At 36.6% G+C, this 24,047-nt stretch overlaps 5 protein-coding genes across 7 annotated transcripts in view; 2 read left to right on the top strand and 3 right to left on the bottom strand.

Annotated features, from left to right (window-relative positions):
• Window positions 1–169: 169 nt before the first annotated feature.
• Window positions 170–2,277, bottom strand: LOC134793603 (gonadal protein gdl). The gene is made up of 4 exons (XM_063765226.1): window positions 2,057–2,277; window positions 1,813–1,973; window positions 910–1,043; window positions 170–437 (listed from the first exon to the last, which is right to left on the bottom strand). Exons 1-4 carry the CDS (start codon window positions 2,155–2,157, stop codon window positions 303–305), a joined length of 531 nt encoding a protein of 176 aa, XP_063621296.1. The 5' UTR covers window positions 2,158–2,277; the 3' UTR covers window positions 170–302.
• Window positions 2,278–14,117: 11,840 nt separating this feature from the next.
• LOC134793663 (osteopetrosis-associated transmembrane protein 1) lies at window positions 14,118–16,669 on the top strand. The gene is made up of 5 exons (XM_063765311.1): window positions 14,118–14,421; window positions 14,675–14,982; window positions 15,273–15,508; window positions 16,135–16,306; window positions 16,488–16,669. The coding sequence occupies exons 1-5, from the start codon at window positions 14,351–14,353 to the stop codon at window positions 16,538–16,540; spliced, it is 840 nt and encodes a 279-aa protein (XP_063621381.1). The 5' UTR covers window positions 14,118–14,350; the 3' UTR covers window positions 16,541–16,669.
• Window positions 16,670–16,960: 291 nt separating this feature from the next.
• Window positions 16,961–18,318, bottom strand: LOC134793664 (chromatin modification-related protein MEAF6). Its single transcript, XM_063765312.1, has 4 exons — window positions 18,017–18,318; window positions 17,677–17,880; window positions 17,563–17,599; window positions 16,961–17,478 (listed from the first exon to the last, which is right to left on the bottom strand). Exons 1-4 carry the CDS (start codon window positions 18,161–18,163, stop codon window positions 17,042–17,044), a joined length of 825 nt encoding a protein of 274 aa, XP_063621382.1. The 5' UTR covers window positions 18,164–18,318; the 3' UTR covers window positions 16,961–17,041.
• A 203-nt stretch (window positions 18,319–18,521) lies between these two features.
• On the top strand, window positions 18,522–21,211 carry LOC134793662 (peroxisome biogenesis factor 2). 3 transcript variants are annotated; one of them, XM_063765309.1, is made up of 6 exons: window positions 18,522–18,547; window positions 18,768–18,850; window positions 18,943–19,020; window positions 19,100–19,525; window positions 19,816–20,037; window positions 20,498–21,211. In XM_063765309.1, the coding sequence occupies exons 2-6, from the start codon at window positions 18,818–18,820 to the stop codon at window positions 20,579–20,581; spliced, it is 843 nt and encodes a 280-aa protein (XP_063621379.1). In that variant the 5' UTR covers window positions 18,522–18,547; window positions 18,768–18,817; the 3' UTR covers window positions 20,582–21,211. The 3 variants fall into 3 exon arrangements, with proteins under 3 accessions (XP_063621379.1, XP_063621378.1, XP_063621380.1); XM_063765308.1 differs by lacking the exon at window positions 18,522–18,547 and adding an exon at window positions 18,642–18,681; XM_063765310.1 differs by lacking the exon at window positions 18,522–18,547 and adding an exon at window positions 18,655–18,673.
• Window positions 21,212–23,844: 2,633 nt separating this feature from the next.
• The window catches only part of LOC134793644 (uncharacterized), a 29,348-nt gene continuing 29,145 nt past the window's right edge, over window positions 23,845–24,047 (bottom strand). Inside the window, exon 4 of the mRNA XM_063765279.1 lies at window positions 23,845–24,037. Coding sequence (XP_063621349.1) covers window positions 23,931–24,037 — 107 coding nt within the window. The 3' untranslated portion in view covers window positions 23,845–23,930. The remainder of the gene's footprint in view (window positions 24,038–24,047) is intronic.

The following is a 24,047-nucleotide window of genomic DNA, read 5'->3' as shown; positions in this document are numbered from 1 at the left end:
GTCTGCAGTTCATGTAGAGATAAATTTAAAATTGTAATAATGCTAACACTCGTAAAAATATTTTATTACTTACCAAATTATCCAACATAATAAAATATTTGTGCTTCTGACAGAGTTCAGGAAGTTTTAGCATAATATATCTAACTTTTTATGATGATCAAAATTTTATAGGTACATGACATGAGTCACAGTGCATCAAAGCATCCGATAAACTAAAATATAATATGTTACTAAATTCAATATTTGTCACATCTATTTATGGTACCCATACAAAATATTATCCATATTGAAAAACACAATTGTCAAGGAATGTCCATCTTGCTTAGCCTCAATATAAAATCTAGGAGATACATTTGCACTTTAACTTCAATAGGTTTATTTGTGACAAAAAACCCTGGCACTCCAGCTTTTTCCAGTGTCACTTGTTGATCGCTCACCTGCAAAATCATTAACATTAAAAATATAATGACAACAAATGTCCAACATATCATTAGCCGGGTAGACACAGAGCGAACATACGCGCGTGGCTATTTCCTTGCGCACAAAACGGCCAGTGTAGACGTGCATCGCGCGCGGCGCCTCGGCCGAGGCACGTCTTGGCTAAAATATCACATCCCTTTACTCCATTTCAAGGGCATTAGGGATTTGCTCTTTAACCAACAATACCTAAAGTTGCAAACCTCTTAACTCCTTTCAGAGGAGATGGAGGTCTGCAACTTTAGCTGAAAATATGGGATATATAAGCCACATAGATAGGGGTGTTGGGATAGCTGGAAACATATGGTCAATTGGTCAGTAGAAAAGTGGTGGTGTTATTGGTAATATTTTTAAAGTGGTTGTATGCTGCTACCTGTTTTTTTACTATTCCTAGTTAATATTTTAAATTGTGTATGCTTAATAGTCACTTACTTTTTGATCCAACTGGATAACAAGTTTCATATCTGTTTGTTTAATTTCTTCTTTGTGTTTTGTTAACAAGATTGCCCTCTGCAATTCTAATTCTTCTTGACTTGGAGTACTATTGACCATATTTTGAATTTCCACTGAAACAATATAGTTTCTTGAGGTTATTTTAGTAAGTACTTCAATAAATATTATCACTCTCAAAACAACTTAAAGTGGGATAAACTTTATGTAGGCTTGACTAACACACAGGCAAATTCTTTGTTTTGTACAGACAGCGTCAAATGGATAGTGACCACCCAACTGGCCCAATATATATCTGGGGCCATCTTACACATATCAACCTAGCCCCAAACTAAGCAAAGCTTGTACTATGGCTGCTAGGTGACGATATACATACTTATATACATAGAAAACACCCAATTAATATTTGTGTTCATCACACAAATAAATGCTTCACATGCAGGGTCTCTACCCACTAGGCCAGACCGGTCGTAATATATTGGTGCACATGCTTATTTCTATGGTAACAAAGGTGTGTTATGATATTTTTGGGCACTTAAGCCGTCACTATTTGATGCTGACTGCACATTAAAAGGAAATTATACACACATTTTTGCAAGACAGCAAATACTTCTAAAATTATAAAACAAGTCATAAGAGTGACCCTGCCTATGAAGCCGATGGTCCCAGGTTCGAATCCTGGTAAGATCATTTATTTGTATGATGATACAGATACTTGTTCCTGAGTCATAGTTGTTTTCTATGTATTTAAGTATTTATATGTTATATATATTGTTGCCTGAGTGAGTACCCACAATACAAGCCTTCTTGAGCTTACTGTGGGGCTTAGACAATTTGTGTAAAAATGTCCTATAATATTTATTTATTTATTTATAAGTAACTTACATGTATGTCTGCTTATTATTTGCAACCTTTGCTGGAACAAATGTTTTTCAGTTACATGTTGTATTTCCATTAAGCCTTTGACTATTTCAAAAACAGTGTCGTTCAAAAGGCAGTTAGCTAGCCCAGAAAGAAGCTCAATGGGCACTCGCATCTGGTACTTTCTGAAAGGATTGAGGTTATGATAAAGTTATTGTTACTACGAGTATCATAGTGGCTTAAATCGAGCTGGAACACAGATCCTTACGGTGGGAGCTCCCTGGCCATATCTTGTAGTTGTTCCAATAAAAAATACAGTTTCCTTTGCAAGACTTCTGGTGTTTGTTCAATAAATTCTATTGCCTCCATTGTTTTACATTAAAGTAGATAAATGTAACTTTTAGACTAAATAAAAAAATACTATACGCTACTCCTATTACTGCTAATCTTATTAAACGACATTGAGTGGGAGAAGAGAAAATGAGAAACACGAACGAAATCCTCAAATCAAGTATTAACCATAAATTTACAAGTTTCACAATTCACAACAAACTGACATTCTGATAGCCGGTTTAGACTCTCGGCTCGCGGCTCGTCTCGCGGCGCGTCTCGTGCAAGTCTCGTGGCTCGCCTCGAGTGGCCTTGAGCGCATGAGCCCGTCGAGCTAATGATTACACTCTCGCCTCGTGGCTCGGCTCGAGGCTCGTCTCATGGCGCGTAAGCTCGTCGAGCTAATATATTTTAAACACTAACGGCACGGCATAAGGTTTATAATCGAATGACAAGTCGAACGCGATTGTGAACGCAAGCGCGCGTCCCGCGCGAGCCCCTTTGACTCGTGCCCAAAAAACCGCTCCTCCACGCGAGCCGAGCTGCGAGACGAGTCACGAGCCTACCGTTCACACTCGCGTCTCGTGGCGCGGCTCGCGGCTCGTCTCGTGGCTCGCGCGAGAGTCTAAACCGAGTATGAGAACTGAGCAAAAAACAAAAAAGTATGAAAAAAGCACGGACCTAGAGAGTAAACCGGACAGAGTACATTAGCCAAAAAGTGTGTCCACATGAGAAGTCAAGGTGGGCCGTTGCATCTCTTTCTAATTAGGGTGACCATAAGGCCCCATTCGCACGACAGCTTAAAAAGCGTTGCGTTAAAACCCGTGTCGCGGACTTCCGCGATGTATTATATATTACACCTGGCAACAGCTTCTATATTGTCTATGGTAAGAAAACCACACTTCCTTTTTTCGCTCGTATGAAAGTTGTGAGTTAGTTTGTAAACTTATGATTGATTCATTAAATAAAAGTCCTTAATATAAAGTGGTTTGTATAAAGTGGTACGTGTGCTGGACGCCAGCTTCGTACAGCGAGACCATCGTCTTTCAAAGCTAAGTATATGTATTTAAAAGAGGACTGGTTAGTCCCATGCACATATTTTCATATATTTATTTATATAGCTGTGTTACTGGCAGAGGGTGTACTTGCATATGTTCAGGACAGGTCGGAGATGCGTCTGCCGGCTTGTGCCTTGCCTTATATAGAGAATGGTCTAAAAGTTTACCAATAGGCTTGGGGTGCTTAGTTGCGATTAAGCACCACTATCCCTTCACGAGGGACAAGTACACCCCCAACTAATGCCAATATATAGATGTATCTGGTTGAGGCCAGGATACATATACGTTGTGGATCTGACTGGTTAGCGACTAGCGCGGCTAGGCTGCGAACACCCCTAATGTGTGCCAAGGGATCGATATAGATGTATCCGGTTGCGACTGGGATGCATATATATACCTTAGGGCTGTGGATCCGACTGGTAGCGGCTAGCGCGGCTAGGTTTGCGAATACAGATAGAACTGTGTGCCACCAGATCCGTATATAGATGTGACTGGTTGCGACCAGGTCACAGCACCCCTTATCTGGTGCAAAGGTTTAACTTATGAGACCTTCTGAGACATAGAGAATTGTGGCTATCTTATGCACACTTGCATACCTATATATATGTATATTTGAGTCCTGCGGGACAATGTGGTATCTTACTATGAATATGAATTTCTGGCTATCTATCCCTACATATACCTACATGTTACAATGTTCTACATTTGCCTTGAGATATTATATATGTGTTATAATATGAAACAGGCTAGGGATAATTTAGTGACCCATGGTCATAAATCTATTTTCTACACAGGTGGTGGCATATGATCTGATAGAGCTGGCAGCTACGCTTGGAGCTCATGAACAGGGAGAATTACTCCATACTCATCATTATAATAAGGTATGAACCACATTATCCACAGAATAACTGACCTCTCTCCCAATAATATAAGCGAAGCAGAAATGAGTTCATTAAGATAAAGGTATACATGTCAAGTTGATAGTAAACTCATATTTAATTTAATAAGGTCTTATAATCTTTAAGTAACTTGAATTCAGGCAATCAATTTATCTTAGCATTTTGTATCAACGTCGGTACAAGAATTGGTGGAAGAGTGTCTTGGATTTGATTCAGAATCACATAAATTCATGAAATTACCTTATAAATCATTTACCAAATCTGTACTAAAATATACAAAGAAATGGTAAAATAAACTGATCAAAACATACTAAAACATGTTCAAGTGTGCATAATCTAGTATTATACTGCATGAATATTCAATAATCATGATTAATTGTAGTATTTGTAATAATAAAATACAAATTCTTAAGAGGTCAAAGGTCACCCTGTGGATAGTGTTGTTCATACAGTGCTGCCGCTGCCACCTATATTGACATATCGTACATATAAATTGTTTGTATATTGCTAAACGATTTTGAACTTTACAGGATGAATATTGCGTTTGAAAGTTGTACCGAATTTATTTCGCGAAAGCCGTAATTACGATATCACGACTTTGAATATTATGTAATGAACAAATTACGTATTTATGATTTAAAATATTAATCTGAAGTACCATTTTTTATGAGATTTATGACTCAAAACTAATTACGACTTGATGATTCAATTTGTCGCGCCATTTTTCATGTGAGTGGCGCGAGCGTATTTCCGTAGTTCATTCGTTTTCACAAGATGGCGGAACAAGTGCGAGAACTGAAAAACGTTTTAATGAGTGTTTGTTATTTGTTTGTTGTGCAGTGATAAAAGGTAATAAAACAAGTGAAAAGTTATTAATAAAACAAAGGTGAGTACTTTGTGAATGTGTGAAATTTTGAGGAAGTGGATTAATCGAGTACGTGACAGGTAAATACCTATGCGGTATAGGATCCACTTTGAATCATCGATTTTAAATATCGATCTATATTATTTCGTTTTATGTTAATTAAACAAACCCTGTACGAGGATTATTGGGCATCCTTTGTGATTGTGAACGAATGCACTATTATAGCAAAGAAATCGTCACGCAATTACTTTGTTACAAGAAATTACGCCATTACGACGCGTAAATAAATAAATAAATAAATAAAGACGTGAGGGCTTACCCACGGGATCATAGATACAGTGATAATTTACGTAATAATTAGATATTTATGTGATCTTACATAAAGGAAATATGGCTTATTTCTATGTGACTTGACATGTTTATATTATTTAATGCGTAAGCACTAATTCGTATACCTGAGAGGAATTAGGTACTTATCGTTGGGTCAGAGGTCAAAATTATTGTTTGTTGCACTTGAGTACGAAACCCAACTAATATATTGTTATGAAATAGGAATTTCAAGAAATACAGCGTAGTCAGCGTACGAACTGACAATTTTCGAGTCGAGCGTGAAACCAAGGCGTCTCTACGCCAAGCTACTTCTCTACATGAGGAGGAGGATAAAGATTGTTATACCAAAGACATAAGGTATGTAAACACGATTAATATAGTGTTAACTTGGTATACAGCCCATAATATTGGGTATTATTACTGTCAAATTGCATTCATCAAAGGTTGAATCGTTTACTCGTAAAATGTAGACACGCGGTAGCGTGTCCAGCTAAGTTCATTAACCTTATACAGTGTTTACATCTGTAAGAAATAGATGGCGCTTGCAACATATATGACAATAAGTACTAAATATTGTTCTACAGTGATGATGAAATAATAGAGTGATATTCAAATAATAACTACACAGTATTATGATAAATATTTGATGATATGAAGTCTGTGTTTTAAACATATGGAATGTGTCAGGTAAACTACACATTTGGTAAAGTAAATACTGAATGTGAGTATGTATGTACAGATACCCATACATACAGTACAGGCTTGTACTGTAAGTAGGAACTACACTTAGTTGATATAATGAGAACAAGTTGTATACTTGAATAATGCCATAGTGTGTGGTGTATATGAAACTCTACCAATAAATAATTTTGGTGTATTCCATGAGTAATTTGAGAATGTTTTAATACACATGATGCTATGTTCATCATCATCATCATGTTAGTCATATTGTACTTATTAGAAAGTTCAATTCATTTTGAATAATGTTCATATAACAACTACCTACATATATATTTTATCTGTCATATGATGACATTCCTGTTGGTACAGTGATTCACACTCGGTGGAAATATGAAAATTTTATAAAGTACTTGACAACATTATTGAGTTCTGTTGTGATAACTTGTTTAAAAATGCGTTTCCAGAACGAGAGTGAGAACCCGATGGAAGCTATCCTGCTGAATCGCCTGTCCACATTTGCCACAAACATCAAAGAGCATCAAGTAAAAGCATCAGAGCTATGTGCGTGTCGTCCATGGGGAAAGGATGAGTTAGAGCAAGCTGCTATCGTCGCATCCAAACTACAATCTATACTGGGAAGATTTCAAAGTGATCTCTATCAGTACTTCAACCTGTCCAAGGATCCTAACGCCGATGAGATTTCAAATGTAACTGCGATACAGCTAGACGGTGATGAAGTTTTAGCTGAACTTAATACAAGAATTCAAGCCGATAAGGATACAAGACAAGTCAAATCTGATCCTACAAAAAATAGGAGCAAGTTACCAGAGTTGGATTTAATATCTTTTCATGGTGACGTTCTAGAATGGACTCAATTCTGGGACCAATTTAGTTCCAACATTGATCAAAGGAATATACGAGACGTTGATAAGCTACTCTACCTTAAAGCATCATTAAAGGATGAAGCCAAAACCATAATCGATGGTTTAGAGACCACGAATGACAATTATAAGATTGCCATAGATACTCTGAGAGAGAGATACGGCAACAGAGTGCAGATTGTTGACGCTCACTATTCTTCCTTATATAAGATTAAGAAGGCCACGAAGCCAGAAGATTGCAGAAAGACATTAGATGAACTCGAGAGACATCTAAGAGTCTTACAGTCCCTAGGAGAGGACACAAATCAAAACCATTTAAGATTTCTTTTCATGGAAAAGTTCCCTGAAGACGTCATTTATGAAATGAAACTAAAATTGAAGACTGAATCCATCGAAGAAATAAGAAAACAACTAAACGCTATCATATCAGCAAAAGAAGATGCCAAGAGGATAAGCGTTGAGACTAAAGATATGGAAACAACCTTTACTACTGAAACTTTACACATAAGAGATAAACATGCGAAGAAATCCAACGATAGGAGAATCAAACATAGAGTTATAAATATGAGGGAAAAACCAAATAAATTTAGAAAAAATACATCAACCTTTTCAAATACATTCACGCCTAAGAAAAGAACATACGAGGCTAATAGTGAATCGAATAATGCGCAGGCATCTGATAAACGAAGGAAATTAGAATGTATATTTTGTCAAGGGGATCATTACAATGACGTTTGCACGAAATTTAAGACCTTGGCTGAAAGGAAAGGTAAAATACCTAACCGTTGTTACATCTGTTTGAGAACTGGCCATAAACAAATTACCTGTAGAAAGACACACACCTGCCATCACTGTGGTGAAAGGAATCAGCATAATAGAGCATTGTGCCCTACGAAATTGCTTCAGGTAACAGAGACGTCATCGTCACAAGATTCCTGTGCCTGAAAGATATATCTAAACCAGCTATAGAAGAGAATCTTATACATTACAGATTTATACGTGTACCCTTTGTAATCAAATCTACCTACCTATAATGCTACCATCAAACATCACTTATTCAGTACCAATGATGAACGTTTAAAGAGTCTAACCAGCGACATCTATGTACATAATATCTGGCAGGATTGAACGGAGTCAAAGAAGTGATGAGTCTGTACAAAAACAGTAAAATGATATAGAACTTATGCAGATACATAACAGATAAAACTGTAAAACTCTTGATTTAAAATGGGACTTAGAAAAGGATACGATTTGCCTAAAGATAAAAAACGCTAATGCTTACACAAAGAGGGTTTCTGAAGACCATAGCTGCCATATACGAACCATGTGGTTTTTGCTGCACCAATAACATTACCAGCTAAATTGTTACTTCATCTGAGAAAATGGCAGCCGATGGAAAGTTATCCTAGAAAACATTAAGCAAGTTCATCGCATATGCCTACCTAAGAACATGGCGAATAGCCAAGACGGCCAACTTCACGGTTTCACAGATTCGTCTGTCAGCGTATGCAGCCGTAGTATATTTACTTCAAGGAGACAAGGTGAACTTCGTTATTGGCAAGTCAAGATTAATACCCTTAAAAGATCAAACTAATCTGAAGATTCCTAAATTGGAACTATTAGGAGTTTTAATAGGTAGCAGACTAATCCATATGTCATGAAACATCACCAGATATAGAAAGAATCAAGAAAAATAAGAAATGGACTGTAAGATATGTCCCGTCTGAATACAACTCAGCTGATGTAGACAGACTAATTCGACAGAAGATTTTCAACGATGCCTCAGCGGTCAAGAATTTCTGACAGAAGATTCTCACAACTGGCCATGCCGACCCGCAAGAGATGTTACTCTTCGAGCGGGGGAGGGTCTGTCGAACAACATCATACAGAAAGTTGGATTGAACTCGGACGGAAAAAATCAGCTTAAAAAGAATATTGACTTGAGCAAGAGTCAAAGTATCAGACGGAAACCGGACAAGTCTGTTCAGAAACACAGGCAAGTGAGGATAACAGAATAAGCTCAGAAGTACAAAAAATAAAAAGTACATAGAGACAGTTTACCTGGATGAAGTTGACGGTAAGGAGACGCATCTTACTCGCTATCTAGGATTGTGTGTTCCAAGATGTCGACAGAATCCTTAGATGTAGCGGTCGTTTGACGCACTCTGATTTATCATATGACGCGAAACATCCGATTCTTTTGCCAAAGGATTGTGACTTTACCACAAGTATGTACCACAAAGAAAGCATATGAAAACAACTACCATGAGGGAGTACCTCACATCCTGAACATAGTTTAGTACCAGTAGTGTCAAACACTGTCTAAAACGAACTTTACAGAAACGTCTGCTTGACTATAACCAATTTACTGACCATCATCAAAGAAAAGTGGAAAGTGTTGTGAACACAAGACCCTTGATTTGACTTGTATGAGTACTGGTTTGGAACATGTATTGAAACCAGCCATTTTCTTAACACCAGGAAGATGTCTCGAACTCCAGATGTCAGTGACTAAGGCACCAGTTACAGCCACTGCAACTAAACAAAAGCTCATAGAAGGATGGAGACGAGGTGAGACTATCATGAAGGAATACAGAGACATATTCATGGATCAGTACTCGTGGAAGTCTAAGGAAACGTTACAAACATTCAACTAAACTACCAAGAGTCAGATCTCACGATGAACCATGTGTTGATGACAGTATATTTACAAGATCTATATTGCACTATAGTACCCTTTAGGTCACCGATCTGAAGTCGAATTTGAACCAAACTCAACTGAGTGAGAGAATGGAAGTTGATGAAGATTCCGACTTACCAGTGATACAAAGGGAAGACTATTCCAATATTTAAACGGATGGGAACATGGATAAGACTGATAACATGGACACGGACACGGCACATAGCATAAATAGGACAAAGGAGAACACTGATGTTACTAATGAAAATGTAGATACAGCAAAATTTGATATGGAGTTAAGACTTAATGACTACCCTAACTTGAGGCTTCGCAATGCAATAGCTCGCCTCGGCGGGTGTGTCGCGGACTTCCGCGATGCATATATTACGAACGGCAGATGATCTTGTTAACGAGAATAATGAAAGGCAAAAAAGGACGGCGGCGATCCAGGTAATGAAGAGAATTCAGGAATGGACTCGCCATTTAATGTCGACACTTACTACGTCGCAATAGCTCGCCTCGGTTGGTGTGTCGCGGACTTCCGCGATGTATTATATATTACACCTGGCAACAGCTTCTATATTGTCTATGGTAAGAAAACCACACTTCCTTTTTTCGCTCGTATGAAAGTTGTGAGTTAGTTTGTAAACTTATGATTGATTCATTAAATAAAAGTCCTTAATATAAAGTGGTTTGTATAAAGTGGTACGTGTGCTGGACGCCAGCTTCGTACAGCGAGACCATCGTCTTTCAAAGCTAAGTATATGTATTTAAAAGAGGACTGGTTAGTCCCATGCACATATTTTCATATATTTATTTATATAGCTGTGTTACTGGCAGAGGGTGTACTTGCATATGTTCAGGACAGGTCGGAGATGCGTCTGCCGGCTTGTGCCTTGCCTTATATAGAGAATGGTCTAAAAGTTTACCAATAGGCTTGGGGTGCTTAGTTGCGATTAAGCACCACTATCCCTTCACGAGGGACAAGTACACCCCCAACTAATGCCAATATATAGATGTATCTGGTTGAGGCCAGGATACATATACGTTGTGGATCTGACTGGTTAGCGACTAGCGCGGCTAGGCTGCGAACACCCCTAATGTGTGCCAAGGGATCGATATAGATGTATCCGGTTGCGACTGGGATGCATATATATACCTTAGGGCTGTGGATCCGACTGGTAGCGGCTAGCGCGGCTAGGTTTGCGAATACAGATAGAACTGTGTGCCACCAGATCCGTATATAGATGTGACTGGTTGCGACCAGGTCACAGCACCCCTTATCTGGTGCAAAGGTTTAACTTATGAGACCTTCTGAGACATAGAGAATTGTGGCTATCTTATGCAGACTTGCATACCTATATATATGTATATTTGAGTCCTGCGGGACAATGTGGTATCTTACTATGAATATGAATTTCTGGCTATCTATCCCTACATATACCTACATGTTACAATGTTCTACATTTGCCTTGAGATATTATATATGTGTTATAATATGAAACAGGCTAGGGATAATTTAGTGACCCATGGTCATAAATCTATTTTCTACACAGGTGGTGGCATATGATCTGATAGAGCTGGCAGCTACGCTTGGAGCTCATGAACAGGGAGAATTACTCCATACTCATCATTATAATAAGGTATGAACCACATTATCCACAGAATAACTGACCTCTCTCCCAATAATATAAGCGAAGCAGAAATGAGTTCATTAAGATAAAGGTATACATGTCAAGTTGATAGTAAACTCATATTTAATTTAATAAGGTCTTATAATCTTTAAGTAACTTGAATTCAGGCAATCAATTTATCTTAGCATTTTGTATCAACGTCGGTACAACCCGACGTTGGCGCTTTTTTACCGTTTCCAATATTTGTGTTCATATGAACGCTTAAAAATCACTTGTGAGTCGTACTGCCACGTACGCATCTCAGCAAAGCCATACTTTATTTGCTATTACGACGTATTATTTGAATATAGCTTGAATATTTCAGGAATTTGTAAGCATAAGTTGACATTTTTAAGGTGAAACTAATAATAATCTTGACGATTGACACCAAAAATTGACACTTGACAGCCAACTGACAGCAGCGCCGGCGCTTTTTCAACGCTTGTGAGAACAGATACACGGATTTCCGTATGGTCTATTCAATTTGACGCCAACGCTCAGCGCCGAAAATCGAACAGTGCTCGATAAAAAAGCGCCGCGCTTAAAAACCGCCTTCGTGTGAATACATACATGGTTATCCATTTGTGTCATTCAAACGCTTTTTTAACGCGCGTTGAAAAAGCTGCCGTGCGAACGGGGCCTAAGTCATATGTATGTGGGATATTAGGATAACATTGAATATATAGTTTGGCCAGGATCTTTTCTTATTCGTGCATAGTTATAGAGAATCATACTGTATTTTCGCTGTACTAGTATTATGGCCTGAAAAGGGATGGATATAGTTTTTTTTTCTCTTCTGTAAAACGCTTCACACAACCTTAGGCACTTAATTTAGTTGTTCTAAAAGCTGTTGCTAATAGGCGCACTGGACCACGAACATGGTGGATCGTCAGGAATGTGGTCCGCCGTAACGTCTGTCAAGAACACGGTGAGTGAGAGAGATAGAGAGACAGATATGGTGACAGAACCAGAGGGTCTACCGCGAACCAAGTTCGACGTGTTGCCTCTCTGTCACACTTACATACGAATTTACAAGTGCGACAGAGAGACAAAATGTCGAAAGTGGTTTGGGGTAGGCCCTCAGGGCAGTGGGGAATTTACAGTATTTGCCGTCCTAGGCCCCAGGCCCTGTAGCAAGCACTAGACGCCCCTTTCTCAGCACCCATCATATAGACTGCCACCCTAGGCCCGGGCCTACTCGGCCTTAGAGCAAATCCGCCACTGCCTCAGGGTCGCGTGGATCCGCTACGCCCGTTTTTAAGTAGGACGCTTGTCACTGGAGCATAAATTAAATTAAAAAAATAAATATCATTTATTATCAGGAGACTAAGGCCCATTGATACATACCTTACAAACTAACATACGTACAATAGTAAAAATCTTACAAGCTAAAAATTATTTCGGCGTCACCGAAAACCATAAACACCGAAGTTCGCAAATTGCGAGCATCTTTCTCTGTCACTGTAATTACTCCATTATAGGAGTAAAAGAGAAAGATGCCCGTAATTTGCGAACTTCGGTGTTCAGTAAATTTTCCAAAGAGGGTAAGCCCTCATTATCACGAGCGCTTTTTCAACGCGCGTTAGAATGAAACAAATGGAAACATCTGTATTTGTTCACACGATGGTGGTGGCGCTTTTTATCAAGCCTTGTTTTTTTTTTCGACTTTAAGCGTTGGTCGTTAAATCGAATTTAGCGTGTGAACGGATTCAACTCCTTTTGTAACGCGCGTTGAAAAAGCGCTCGTACTTATGAGGGCTAAATTCCCAGTAACGTTTCTTGTATCGTCCCAAAAGTCAGTAAATTACGATAAACTTCTATTTTTCTTTTATTATCTATGTGTTTTTTTATTATTATAACAATTTATAAATCTGTCTGTAATGTTTAAGGACTTTGGATTTCAATTTTTGCAATTATTTATTCTGTATTTGCTCTCATTTCACCAATTTAAACATGCCGAAATAAATACATACCTATTTATGAAAACTTACGTTTAAGTACGTAATAAGAATTGTGTAAAACCATAAAGGAAGTGGTAAAACTGGTTCTCATCGTGCCGACATCATGGTCACCCTAATGAGTTTGACAATGTCTAACTTGTATTTTTATCGTAAAATGTAATAATTGTGGCTTCCTTGTGAAACGATATTACACAATTAGAAATTATTTCACTCCCACAACCTTTAACGCAACATTTCTTCACCATTTTTAAGAAATTTTGCATTCACGTGTTTTGTAAATATGTCATCAGGTTAGGGATACCAATTAATATTCAAACTTACTACTACAATGTCTACCATATCAAAATTAGTGTTTTTTATTGTTGTGCACATGCTTGGTTAAATCAGTTAATAATATTGACATCATAATTATTTACAAATTTCCTAAAAGATATCAGAACCGTACTCTGAATATAGCACTTAAATAATATAAGAAGGTATTTAATTTTAGTAGTATATTGATATAAATACTACCACAATGGTATATTTTTAACATTGGCAACATGTGCGAGTGAGACACCGCGGCCCACCTTTGCTATCTCAAGTGGACCGTTTTCTCTGTACTGGTACGAACGCCTTTCTGGCTCTGTGATAAGGTTCAATTTAGTATGGCAAAAAAAGTGACAGTTCACTCCTTCTTATAACTCCATGGAAAAAAGTTAACAAAACTGTCAAAAACATCAAAACACGAAAGCGTATATAGATTTTTAGCGTTTTAGAAAAGATCTCAAACGGCATGAGCAAATAATGAGAAAGAGAAGTAAATATATATTTGTCTCATTCTGGTGGGATTTGATATTTGAACGCTTATTTACATTCGCGGCTCGTGGTTCGGCTCGCGGCTCGGCTCGTGGCTCGCACGCGAATGTACCTAAATGCGGGTGAGATGTAGGGAGCGCTCTATCTCTATGACATTGACGGGATAAATCTGACAATGACGTGATAATCAAAACCATATCAAAACAGACTCAAGACTCCGAGGCTCTTTGTGTTAATCCCAAAAGTTTTCAACAAGCTTAAAGCTCGGAAGAATACTTACATTAATTTCATCAGCAAAATCTGTTGGTGTGCAATTGTAATCAAGAGTTTTTAATGTGTTATATAAATTTCCATGGCTGAAAAATAACAGTTAAATTCTCCAGTTCATTCAGGAATAACAACCAAAATGTACCGAAATTGCTTTATCTGCGTTGTCTTCATCTTGAAGTTCCAATTATTTACAGCTGATGTGCCATTGTAAGTAGTACTTGTTTTGCTGCTGATTACATATCCTGAATTAAACTGACCATTTTTTTCTTTTTTCATACTTTCTGACCAAACATTCGGTTGAAAAAACTAGTAAACATGTATATGTACTTACTGTAATAGCAGTTAATACAATTTATTATTCAACCATTTAATTGCATTATCTTTTTAGGTCATTACTCTACAGTGTAATAGCAGTTAATACAATTTATTATTCAACCATTTAATTGCATTATCTTTTTAGGTCATTACTCTACAGTGGAAATGGTGGTTTATCTAATGACTCAGTCAAATGCACAGAACTTCTGAAAGCATTTGCTCATTCTGCTTCCAATTTGACAATGTGCTCCATTATTTATGCCAGACCTGTACGGCTCTGTGAGAAGTGTGTCAATGAATATGTTAATTTTGTATTGGATTTCAATGAGTTATTGAGTGCAGAGGATAATGGTACAACTTGCAGATCTTTATTTATATCTCAGGATAGATTAGATGCGGTGCTTGAGTTTCAGACTCACATAGCATCCGTTTGGGATAAAGGAAATTGTAACAGTGAGTATCACGCTTAGTGAACATTATTATCTTTCACATAGAGATAAGATTTGTGGGTGGATATTTTAGGTACAACAGGCCCCAGAGGATTAGTTTCCGATTCACCGGACTCTTGTTTGTCTATTCAGATTGTGACATACTAAAGTCAATCCAGTAAAACAAGAATCTGGAGAATGGGAAACTAATCCCGCAGAGGTATACAAAACCCATCATCTCTATTATATATTTTTTTATGCTGAACTGTAGAGTATAAACTGCACTTTGCATGTATTGGTTATAATATATTTCAGATTGTTTTGACTGGGATGGAAGTATCCCTATGACATCCAATAATACAAAAAAGTTTGACAAATTGCACAATGAAACTATGGATTGTATTGTTGATAACATAAATAAATATGGGAATAACACAGACAAGGTGTGTGAGAACTGTATGCAACTGTATGTAGAATTGGATGAGTTCTACAAATCACTCAGCCCTGATGGCATTGGTGTTAATAGTGTTTGCATGGATGTGGTGGACTTGGTGAGTTGTCTCTATCCAATGTAGGAATACAACTGTTTAATAAATCTTTTTTAGGGTTCCATACCCAAAAGGTAAAACGGGACCCTATTACTAAGACTTCGCTGTCCGTCCGTCCGTCCGTCTGTCTGTCACCAGGCTGTATCTCACGAACCATGATAGCTAGACAGTTGAAATTTTTACAGATGATGTATTTCTGTTGCCGCTATAACAACAAATACTAAAACCAGAATAAAATAAAGATTTTAATGGGGCTCCCATACAACAAACGTGATTTTTGACCAAAGTTAAGCAACGTCGGGCGTGGTCAGTACTTGGATGGGTGACCGTTTTTTTTTTTCACTATGGTACGGAACCCTTAGTGCGCGAGTCCGACTCGCACTTGCCCGGTTTTTTTAAAGGCTATCATGCTTAATAAGTTTTAGCAAGCTTTAATGGTTGCTGATGCTGTCATGGGCACTTTAACTTACTTTCCACAGGTGGAGATCCCTGGTTTAAATAGAGTCTGTGTGGAAGAGTCATAGAATGGTTCCCTTACATTCCACAACTCTTCTCTTTCAGCACAGACTTCATCAGTATTCAATTTATGTTTGATCATGTCATACTTAAACTTATAATCTGTTTTTTAGATGAATACTACAAGGTCAGTGTGGAGTAAAGACCTGGACTGCTGCAAGTTAAGAAGGGCTCCAGAAATAGTATTCTTGTGTTGTTCTGCTATTATATCAGCACTGCCTGTACTCTTCTACCTAGCCATGAGATATTGTGGGCCAATAAGGGACTTGCCTAATGTTCTGAAACGTAAGTACAGTAAATAATATGTAAAATTTAAGGAATTTTATATACAGTAAGGTTAACTATACAAACTGATTAGTTTTTACGAAAGGTGCTAGAATAAAATCTTTATTTATATGTGTAGGTATGAATATTTAATAAATATTCCTTCATGCTTTTAATTTGATTGCTCATATTCTAATTCCAGAATCCAGATTCAAGCAGACATTCATGAGGTCTAGTACTGGGAGGATTAATTAACACTTTCAGTGGCAGCACCCTGCTAGGCTGTTTCTTTTGTATAGCAGTTGGGGAGCTTGGCAGTATTAAAAGTGTAATTATATATAAGCAACAAACATATTTTGTAAAATAATGCCAAAGAATTCAGAAATAAAAGACATTATTTTGTTAACATCTGTATTTTATTGTTGCATTCCAGAAAGGCTATCACAATTGGCAGTGACTTCACAGCAAGGCTTAGATTCTTCATATGCTGTGTTGGATAGGTGATGAAAAATTACTTGTTGCATGATAACATTACCATTTGTCCTAGCCATGCCGGTATAAAGGTTCCGTCACACAGGCGCGTTTTACGGGCGGGGCTTAAGCGTTTTATATGTAAAAGCGGCGCGCCCCACTCACGATCCGCCCGGAAAACGCGCTTGTGTGACGAAGCCTTAAGATTGTCCTTAGGCACATCATTCATAGAGTTGTAGTTGTACATTGTAATATTATTGCATTTTAAAACTCATCTAAAATGTTTTATCTGTGTCTCGCTTTCTTGTTATTGTTCTTCTTCACACTACTGCTACTATTGCTATTATTTAGTTTATGTTTTAATGAGTTTGGTGTTGTGTCGCCCTTGTTCAACATGTTCATACTTGAATCTTTGTCTTTTGGGGTGCCAGGTCTGCTGTCCAGGCCGACAGCAGACAGCATTTTGCTGTCACTGCCAAATGCTTTTTGCAGCATCCCAGAAGAGGCAGCTATTTTCTGGGTAGCATTTTGTTTAGTTTGTGAATGGCTGATGACCTTTTCTATGCCATTAGTATGTTGTTTGCCAGAAGGCTTTGAGGCAATGCTTTCTGTAGAACCATGAATTGTTGTGTGGTTCAAACTGCCAATGTTCAAGTTGGAGCTGATTTGTGTGTCTGATGAATCCTCATTAGTTTGAGACTCCGTTTCACTATGCCTTTCACCTGTAAAGACATGGTAACAAAATCATTAAGTATTATCTTGATAATAGTGTTTAGTTACGGTATCTTAAATATCAATATACTTACTCTTTGCTTCCGCTGGATCAACAAGTCCACTGACCGCCTGCAAAAACATTGGGGTCAATAAATGAAATATTATTACTATTAAGTGTTTACTAGTAGATGTAGAGAGGAACTTACTGCCATAGACGTAATGGAAGATTTAGAAAACAGTCGTTCAGCTTCTTTGAATTTCCGATTACGCTTGTCTGCTTTTGAATTGGTGCTCTTGTTGGTAGTTAGGTATCGGTCCCAGCCACGGATTATGTTCCCATACAGTTGCGTGTCTTCTAGGTAGGATCCTTCAAAGGCATATATTTGCCGTTCCAAGTTAGCCAGAGTCTCCTAAAAACAGTAAATTTATAGAAACATCTCTGTATGTTTATGTTCATGATGTGTGAACGTCATGAGGTGTCATTTATAGGAAATAATATTGTAAGACATTACAAATACATGTTTTAGAATAATTATGCATACTAACAGCCACTTCAGCCTTTCTCTTTACTAAATCAGCAAGTTCTGCTCTTGTGTCAGCAACAGACACAGAACTTTGTTTTGACGCCATATTGATTTTAGCAGCGCGTACACTTTGGGTTTCATCAACAGGGCTTTGCGGTGACACAACCATATCGTTTTTTGGTGATTATTTACGTGCTCATAATTAAATATCAATAACAGTGATCAAATAAATACGGCAAAACTTTATATCACAACATAAAACGATAAAATCGGCACACAATATCCATTTCCAAGAAGCACTCTCTTCTCTTTCGCTTTTGATTTGACAGATAAGACAAGCAATGGGTGAACGAACTGAAGAATGATTAGAATGAATGTTTTTTTTTCTATTTGAGCAATATTTTAGTGCTGTCGAGTGTTGCGTTTTAATGGTTGTGCTGAACAGAGGAGTTTTGAACTTTTGATAATTGATACAACTGACAGTAGTGACAGTACTCAGTAGGATGTCAGTAGGTAGGTATTATCAAGTATTATGAAAATGAAATTTGATAAGGTTTGTACCTGATTTATCGTATGTTTTTCCCGTGTTTTTCACTAATATTTATATTATTAATGAAATAACTAATAATTTAAGTGAACTATACTCTACTTGTCGATCATATAACACTCGAAGTTCTTTGTAAGTGGGTATGGTGTATATTTCGTCTCACATTTCTCTATTTGAAAGTGGGTTTGTTGTTTAAGTATATCATCTTATCCATTTTACCTTTCAGACTTCAGACAAACAAATTAAGGGTGATATGATAGATTCGACACTTAAGAAATGGCTATAAGTTATATTCCTCGTGTGACACAGGTACTATATACAAAACAATATCGACAATAATATTCTTGAACAATATGTTTATTCTCTAGTGCAAAAAGTGCATTGTACTGTTTACATTCTAGTTGGACGCGGGCCAGTTAGATGAGCAGCTGGAAGAGCTGCTTAAACAACAATTATTTAATGCTACAAAATATTTAGAGGTTTGTTTAATCTTCCATAAATTTTTTGTTAAATTAGAACTTTGAATTTTACTATAGTAAATTAATATAATGATTTCAGCCAGGTATTCTGCAGCCAGTACTACCAGAATTAGAACTACTTCTCCGAACATGGATATTCAAATATTCAGTCTATGACAACAAATGCACTTTTGGCCAAAAAATGCTTTCATTGAAGTATAACACAAATAACTTCTCCAAGTCTAAACTTTACTGGTATTATGGGTACACAATTGGATTAAAATATTTAAAAGATAGAGCTATATACAGTTGGACTTCTAATACTAAAGTACAGAATTTTGTGCACCAGTTAGAAACATTTCAGTTATTTGGAGACATTTTAAATTTTCTGAGGTTTATAAGAAGTGGCAAATATCCAGTGCTCATAGATTTTATTTTGGGTTTGGAGTTGACGGCTGATAAGCTCACCAGAGAGGACCTGACTGATTTTTCATGGACAAGAGAACTTCTGTGGCATAATTTTATTGTAAGTATTTTAAAGCTGTTTTTGTTTGGCATACTATCAATCTGAACAAGTCCTGCAAATTTTCAATATATAATACTGCCATTTCAAGCATATTTAAACATCTACATTTGAAAATCCATTCATTTGCATATCCCTATACATATTTTTAGTGCAGTAAATACTTTAGAAAGATGTTGCAACAACAGACTTCATAAAAATTAAACATACTTGTGTTTAACTCGAAAAGCTTGGTTCAAAACAATTTGTTTTTTATCATTGTTTTGACAGGAGCCCCTCTATTTTTCTTTCAGGAACTAATAGGTACCATCATATCTTTGATGAACATTTTTGGTCTCCGAAGACGACTCAGCAACATATTGAAGTATGTGTGGTGGCGGCAGCATGTGAAGCCAGTGTCAAAGCCAGGGCCACCCGTTATGACCCACCTCACTTTATGTGCCTGTTGCTCTACCAAACCGGTTTTACCTCATACCATGGGCTGCTCACATATCTTCTGTTATTACTGCTTATCGGTAAGATTGCCTTTGTGAGAATGTAAGATTGTTTTTGATTATGTACAGACAAACAATTTGTTCCCAGTCAATTTAATTCCTTGTCATACTGACAAGAATGTGCTTTTCTCATGGCTTTCATAATTATTGTCACTTTGACGTGAAGTGTAATAGAAATCAAATTGGCTGTCCATACATTATTTTGTATTTTAATGTCACTAACCTTACTTAATTTTAAGATTTCTTGTACTAACAATTATGGATCTATGGATTCGAATTAAATAAATAATTGAAAAAAATTAAACACTAGGTACATTTGATTGAAATAATGATGAAATTTGGTTGCCAACATACTTGATTTATAAATTATTCAATATAAATAAACCACCTGAAACCTGTACATAAACTGTTCAGATACTTAATGCAATACTTGTGAATTAACTGGGCAAGTGTTTTAATAGTTTCCCTCTTTTGTTTTCAGACCAATAGAACGCTAGATCCAGACTTTGCATGTCCTAAGTGCTATTATAAAGGAAAGGAAATAAATAGATTTACAATGGCTTAAACGATAAAGAGAAATTAACATTTTATTGATTTATGAGGTGGAGGTGTCAATATTTCACAGCTGTGGAAGTGTGGACTAATGAGTAATGACAAATAAGGTACCTACAGTAAGCATCAAATGGATAGTGTGGCCAAATATTTCGTAACACCTTAGTTACCATGTAATTAAGTAAAAACTGTATAATTTGGTTTTATCTGTAAAATATATTAATTTAATTATTAAGGTCCATTCAACTGACGTCAATACCTAGTCATTTAATTTAAACAACTAAGTCTTCACAGTGTGGGAGGAACACCACAAATTTTACTTATGAATCGAATTTTATTTATGTACCTACCTCCTACCTAAGTATCTAGTTATGTTTATTTTCTTATTACATAGAGTAGTTGGTATTCGTATGTAGGTATTTCGATGCCGGCCTTATTTTCGAGGGTATTCTGCTAATACTTTTATGTATGTAAACACACTTTAAAATCTCTTATCTTAAATTAAATTATCAAAATCATTTGCTTTTGAGATGCCGCTATTAGGCTTATGGGGGCAGTATCGGTGACTTGTTATAAAACTAAATGGTAATATAAATTTGTTTATTGTTTACAATTTGTACAATATATGTATTTTGTTTACAAAGAGCTATGTTTTATTCTATCGTTACCTTCGTACACAATATACTAACCCCCTTATTCATAAACGTCTACTAAAGTTGACAAGCCGCTAATAATCGTTTGTGCCTTTCCATCATACCAATACGAGGGTTGCACTGAAAATGTCGGGAATAGAGAAAACTGTCGCATCTAGACAGTCAATCTTTATTGTAATGCATACTTAAACTCAAACTGACCACGCATATAAATTTTCTTTTGAAAGTAATCATTCTGTAATGCACACGGCTCATAATCCCAAAGTCCTTTTTGTATGGCGATTTTGGGGCCTTAGTGGTTTTGTATGAAATTCGTGGAGTAGCCAACGGAATTGAAGTTTTTTTACATATATATATATATATAAAAGATTTTTTTACTGTTGTCATATGAATATTTAGGAATGTCGAAATCTGCCGATATGCAACTTTTTTGGCAGTCTTTTTAATTAACAGCACAAATGCGATTTTAATTTTTGACGTCGCTTCGGAATGACATGCTTCTTTAAGATCACCCATGGGATAAAATGAAAGTGACTTTCATATTTAATTTTAACTGCAAACGAGCGTACGATGAACTCTAGTTCATAAAAAAATAACAGAAGCCCATTGTAACTTTTATTTGTTCGCTGAGGGCATATTGAAAACCGTTTAAAAATATGATCCGAAAAATCACTTGGCCAAAAATTCAAATAATGTTCGACATACAATTTTCAAATTGCCAGTAATTCTTAAATACAAATGACAACCAAATGGAATATACCTTAAAAGTTTTATAAAGAGTTACATTTTTATAAATTATATACCTGTTTCTATTATGTTATTTCTAAGTGTCCCATTCCCGAATCTTTCAGTGCGACCCTCGTACGTCGGAAAGGGACAAACGATTATTATCGGCTTGTCAACTTTAGTAGACGTTTATGAATAAGGGGGTAAGTAGGTATGTATAATATATCTACTTCATAATACTTACATGAGATGAGATACACATAAAAACTTACATTAAAATTACTTACAAACTAAAGAGCACATTTAAACTACCTAGGACACCTTGACACCTAGGTAACTATTAGAATAACTTGAGAAAATAACTTTTTAGTTTGGATTACGATTACTCGAGTTGCTAACTAAAATTGCTAATTAAATGGAACTCCGGGTGCGCATGGTAAAAGTATTAATAAAAATAAATGAATTAATAGCGTAGTGGGTTTGCGAGATTTCCATAAAGGGTTAGGTATTATATCTATCCTTTTGCCGGACACTTTCTGTTACAATTTTTTAAAGTGCGTTTTAGACCAAGGTTCGTGATTTTTTTCATCGAGTCAAAAATCAGGATTCCAATCTATGAAGTCACTAGATAAAAGCCTCAAGATTGCTTATTAAATTTTTGGCAACCTTATTGTCATCTAAAAAAGCGATACGATTTTTCAAGAACTCCAGGCGTTGAACATTTAAGTTTGGCGCCGGCACCTTCAAATTTATGTTTTGTTACACATACTTACCAAGTTATTTCTCAAGTAGAAACGACATGTGCGGTTTATTGCGTACACGCAATGCATATTAATTATAAATTAAAACAAACATTGCGGCCATGTCACTTGATTACTGATTGATTATCGGAACTCGGAGATAAATTAAAAAGTTAGCGCGTCCTGTTTTGGAAAGGGCCAGAAGTTATGGCACAAGCCTATCCACATAAAATTTTTAATAAAAAAACGATTTGCATTTTCTTACGAAATTTAAAAGGAAAACTAGCATACCTAATAACAAAAAATCACGGTAGAATTCACACATCAGTAGATTCAGTAGTTACCTAAATTTTAACAATTTCTAAAAGTCATCATACATACTACTGTTACATTACATTGCACTTATGTTATTCAATTGAAGTTTTATTAAATGCTGAATATATGTTCCTAATGTGAAAATTTAATCGAACTATATATTCGTTACAATTTTATTTTGCAGGGACTGAAAAATACATAGGTAGCTTGCAAGTAGGTCCGACTTTTCGACATCAGATAAAACTATTTGTCAGCCCAAGAGAGCTAAAATTTAAAATAAGCCTTTATTTTACTTGTTTTTACTACATGTCGGAAGGATAAAGATATAGGTATTACTTCGTGACGAAGGGTTGAAAGATAATCTTTTGATATTTTGTACCTACTACTACTAGTTGTAGTAGTACTAGTCGGCTTAAGTTGTTTATTACCTTGGCATATCTAATTGGAGCTGTGATACAATTTCGCACATATATTTCATCATCGGACATCATCATAAAACAAACAGCACCCATTCTAATCATAGACACGAGAGAATGAAGTTTTAAAGTCTTGGGTAACCATAGAAAACCATAATACTAAACTGTTCAGCGATTAGAGCCAAGGTCCTTACTCAACAACTTTGCGTATAGGTACTCTTATGGACGCCAATATAGTACGTCTAAATTGATGCTCCTGTGCCTATTTCTCATTTTTTACAGAGCGGAAGTGAACGTTCACTTCAGAAGAACCTATAAGGAAGTGTTTATAAGCTTCATACGAAAAATTATTACGTATATACTTAATTAGAGATTAGAGGTTACTCTGATACTCTTTTGCCTATAGAACTGCTTTTACACGGAAAGCTCTGTAAATAGCTTTCCTTGGTCAGTTTTTCAATTGCACTGTTATTGTAATCCATTGACGTAACCCTCATCGTCCATTTAGGGCACTAGTGGTGTCTGTCGTTGCGCACGTTGGCGTGGAAACCGGTCTCCCAGTCGGCGACGTAGTCGACGGTGCGCACGGACCCGTCCGGCTCCACCAGCGAGTACTGACCTGGATAATG

This window comes from Cydia splendana, chromosome 9 (assembly GCF_910591565.1).
Source record: "Cydia splendana chromosome 9, ilCydSple1.2, whole genome shotgun sequence".
Taxonomy (NCBI): Eukaryota; Metazoa; Arthropoda; class Insecta; order Lepidoptera; family Tortricidae; genus Cydia; species Cydia splendana.
Note: the sequence above shows the minus strand (reverse complement) of the source record. Positions and strands in the feature narration are given on the sequence as shown.

Excerpts from the sequence above, each read along its gene's own strand:
- LOC134793662 (XM_063765309.1), top strand. The coding sequence starts at position 18,818 with ATGGCTATAAGTTATATTCCTCGTGTGACACAG. Across the intron at positions 19,021-19,099 it reads ATGCTACAAAATATTTAGAG|CCAGGTATTCTGCAGCCAGT; the intron begins GTTTGTTTAATC and ends TAATGATTTCAG. Across the intron at positions 20,038-20,497 it reads TCTGTTATTACTGCTTATCG|ACCAATAGAACGCTAGATCC; the intron begins GTAAGATTGCCT and ends TTTTGTTTTCAG.
- LOC134793603 (XM_063765226.1), bottom strand. The coding sequence starts at position 2,157 with ATGGAGGCAATAGAATTTATTGAACAAACACCAGAAGTCTTGCAAAGG. Across the intron at positions 1,974-2,056 it reads ATGGCCAGGGAGCTCCCACC|AAAGTACCAGATGCGAGTGC; the intron begins GTAAGGATCTGT and ends CAATCCTTTCAG. Across the intron at positions 1,044-1,812 it reads AATAATAAGCAGACATACAT|TGGAAATTCAAAATATGGTC; the intron begins GTAAGTTACTTA and ends ATATTGTTTCAG.
- LOC134793664 (XM_063765312.1), bottom strand. The coding sequence starts at position 18,163 with ATGGTTGTGTCACCGCAAAGCCCTGTTGATGAAACCCAAAGTGTACGC. Across the intron at positions 17,881-18,016 it reads AGAGAAAGGCTGAAGTGGCT|GAGACTCTGGCTAACTTGGA; the intron begins GTTAGTATGCAT and ends TACTGTTTTTAG. Across the intron at positions 17,479-17,562 it reads TGATCCAGCGGAAGCAAAGA|GTGAAAGGCATAGTGAAACG; the intron begins GTAAGTATATTG and ends ATGTCTTTACAG.
- LOC134793663 (XM_063765311.1), top strand. The coding sequence starts at position 14,351 with ATGTACCGAAATTGCTTTATCTGCGTTGTCTTCATCTTGAAGTTCCAA. Across the intron at positions 14,422-14,674 it reads TTTACAGCTGATGTGCCATT|GTCATTACTCTACAGTGGAA; the intron begins GTAAGTAGTACT and ends TTATCTTTTTAG. Across the intron at positions 15,509-16,134 it reads GCATGGATGTGGTGGACTTG|ATGAATACTACAAGGTCAGT; the intron begins GTGAGTTGTCTC and ends TCTGTTTTTTAG.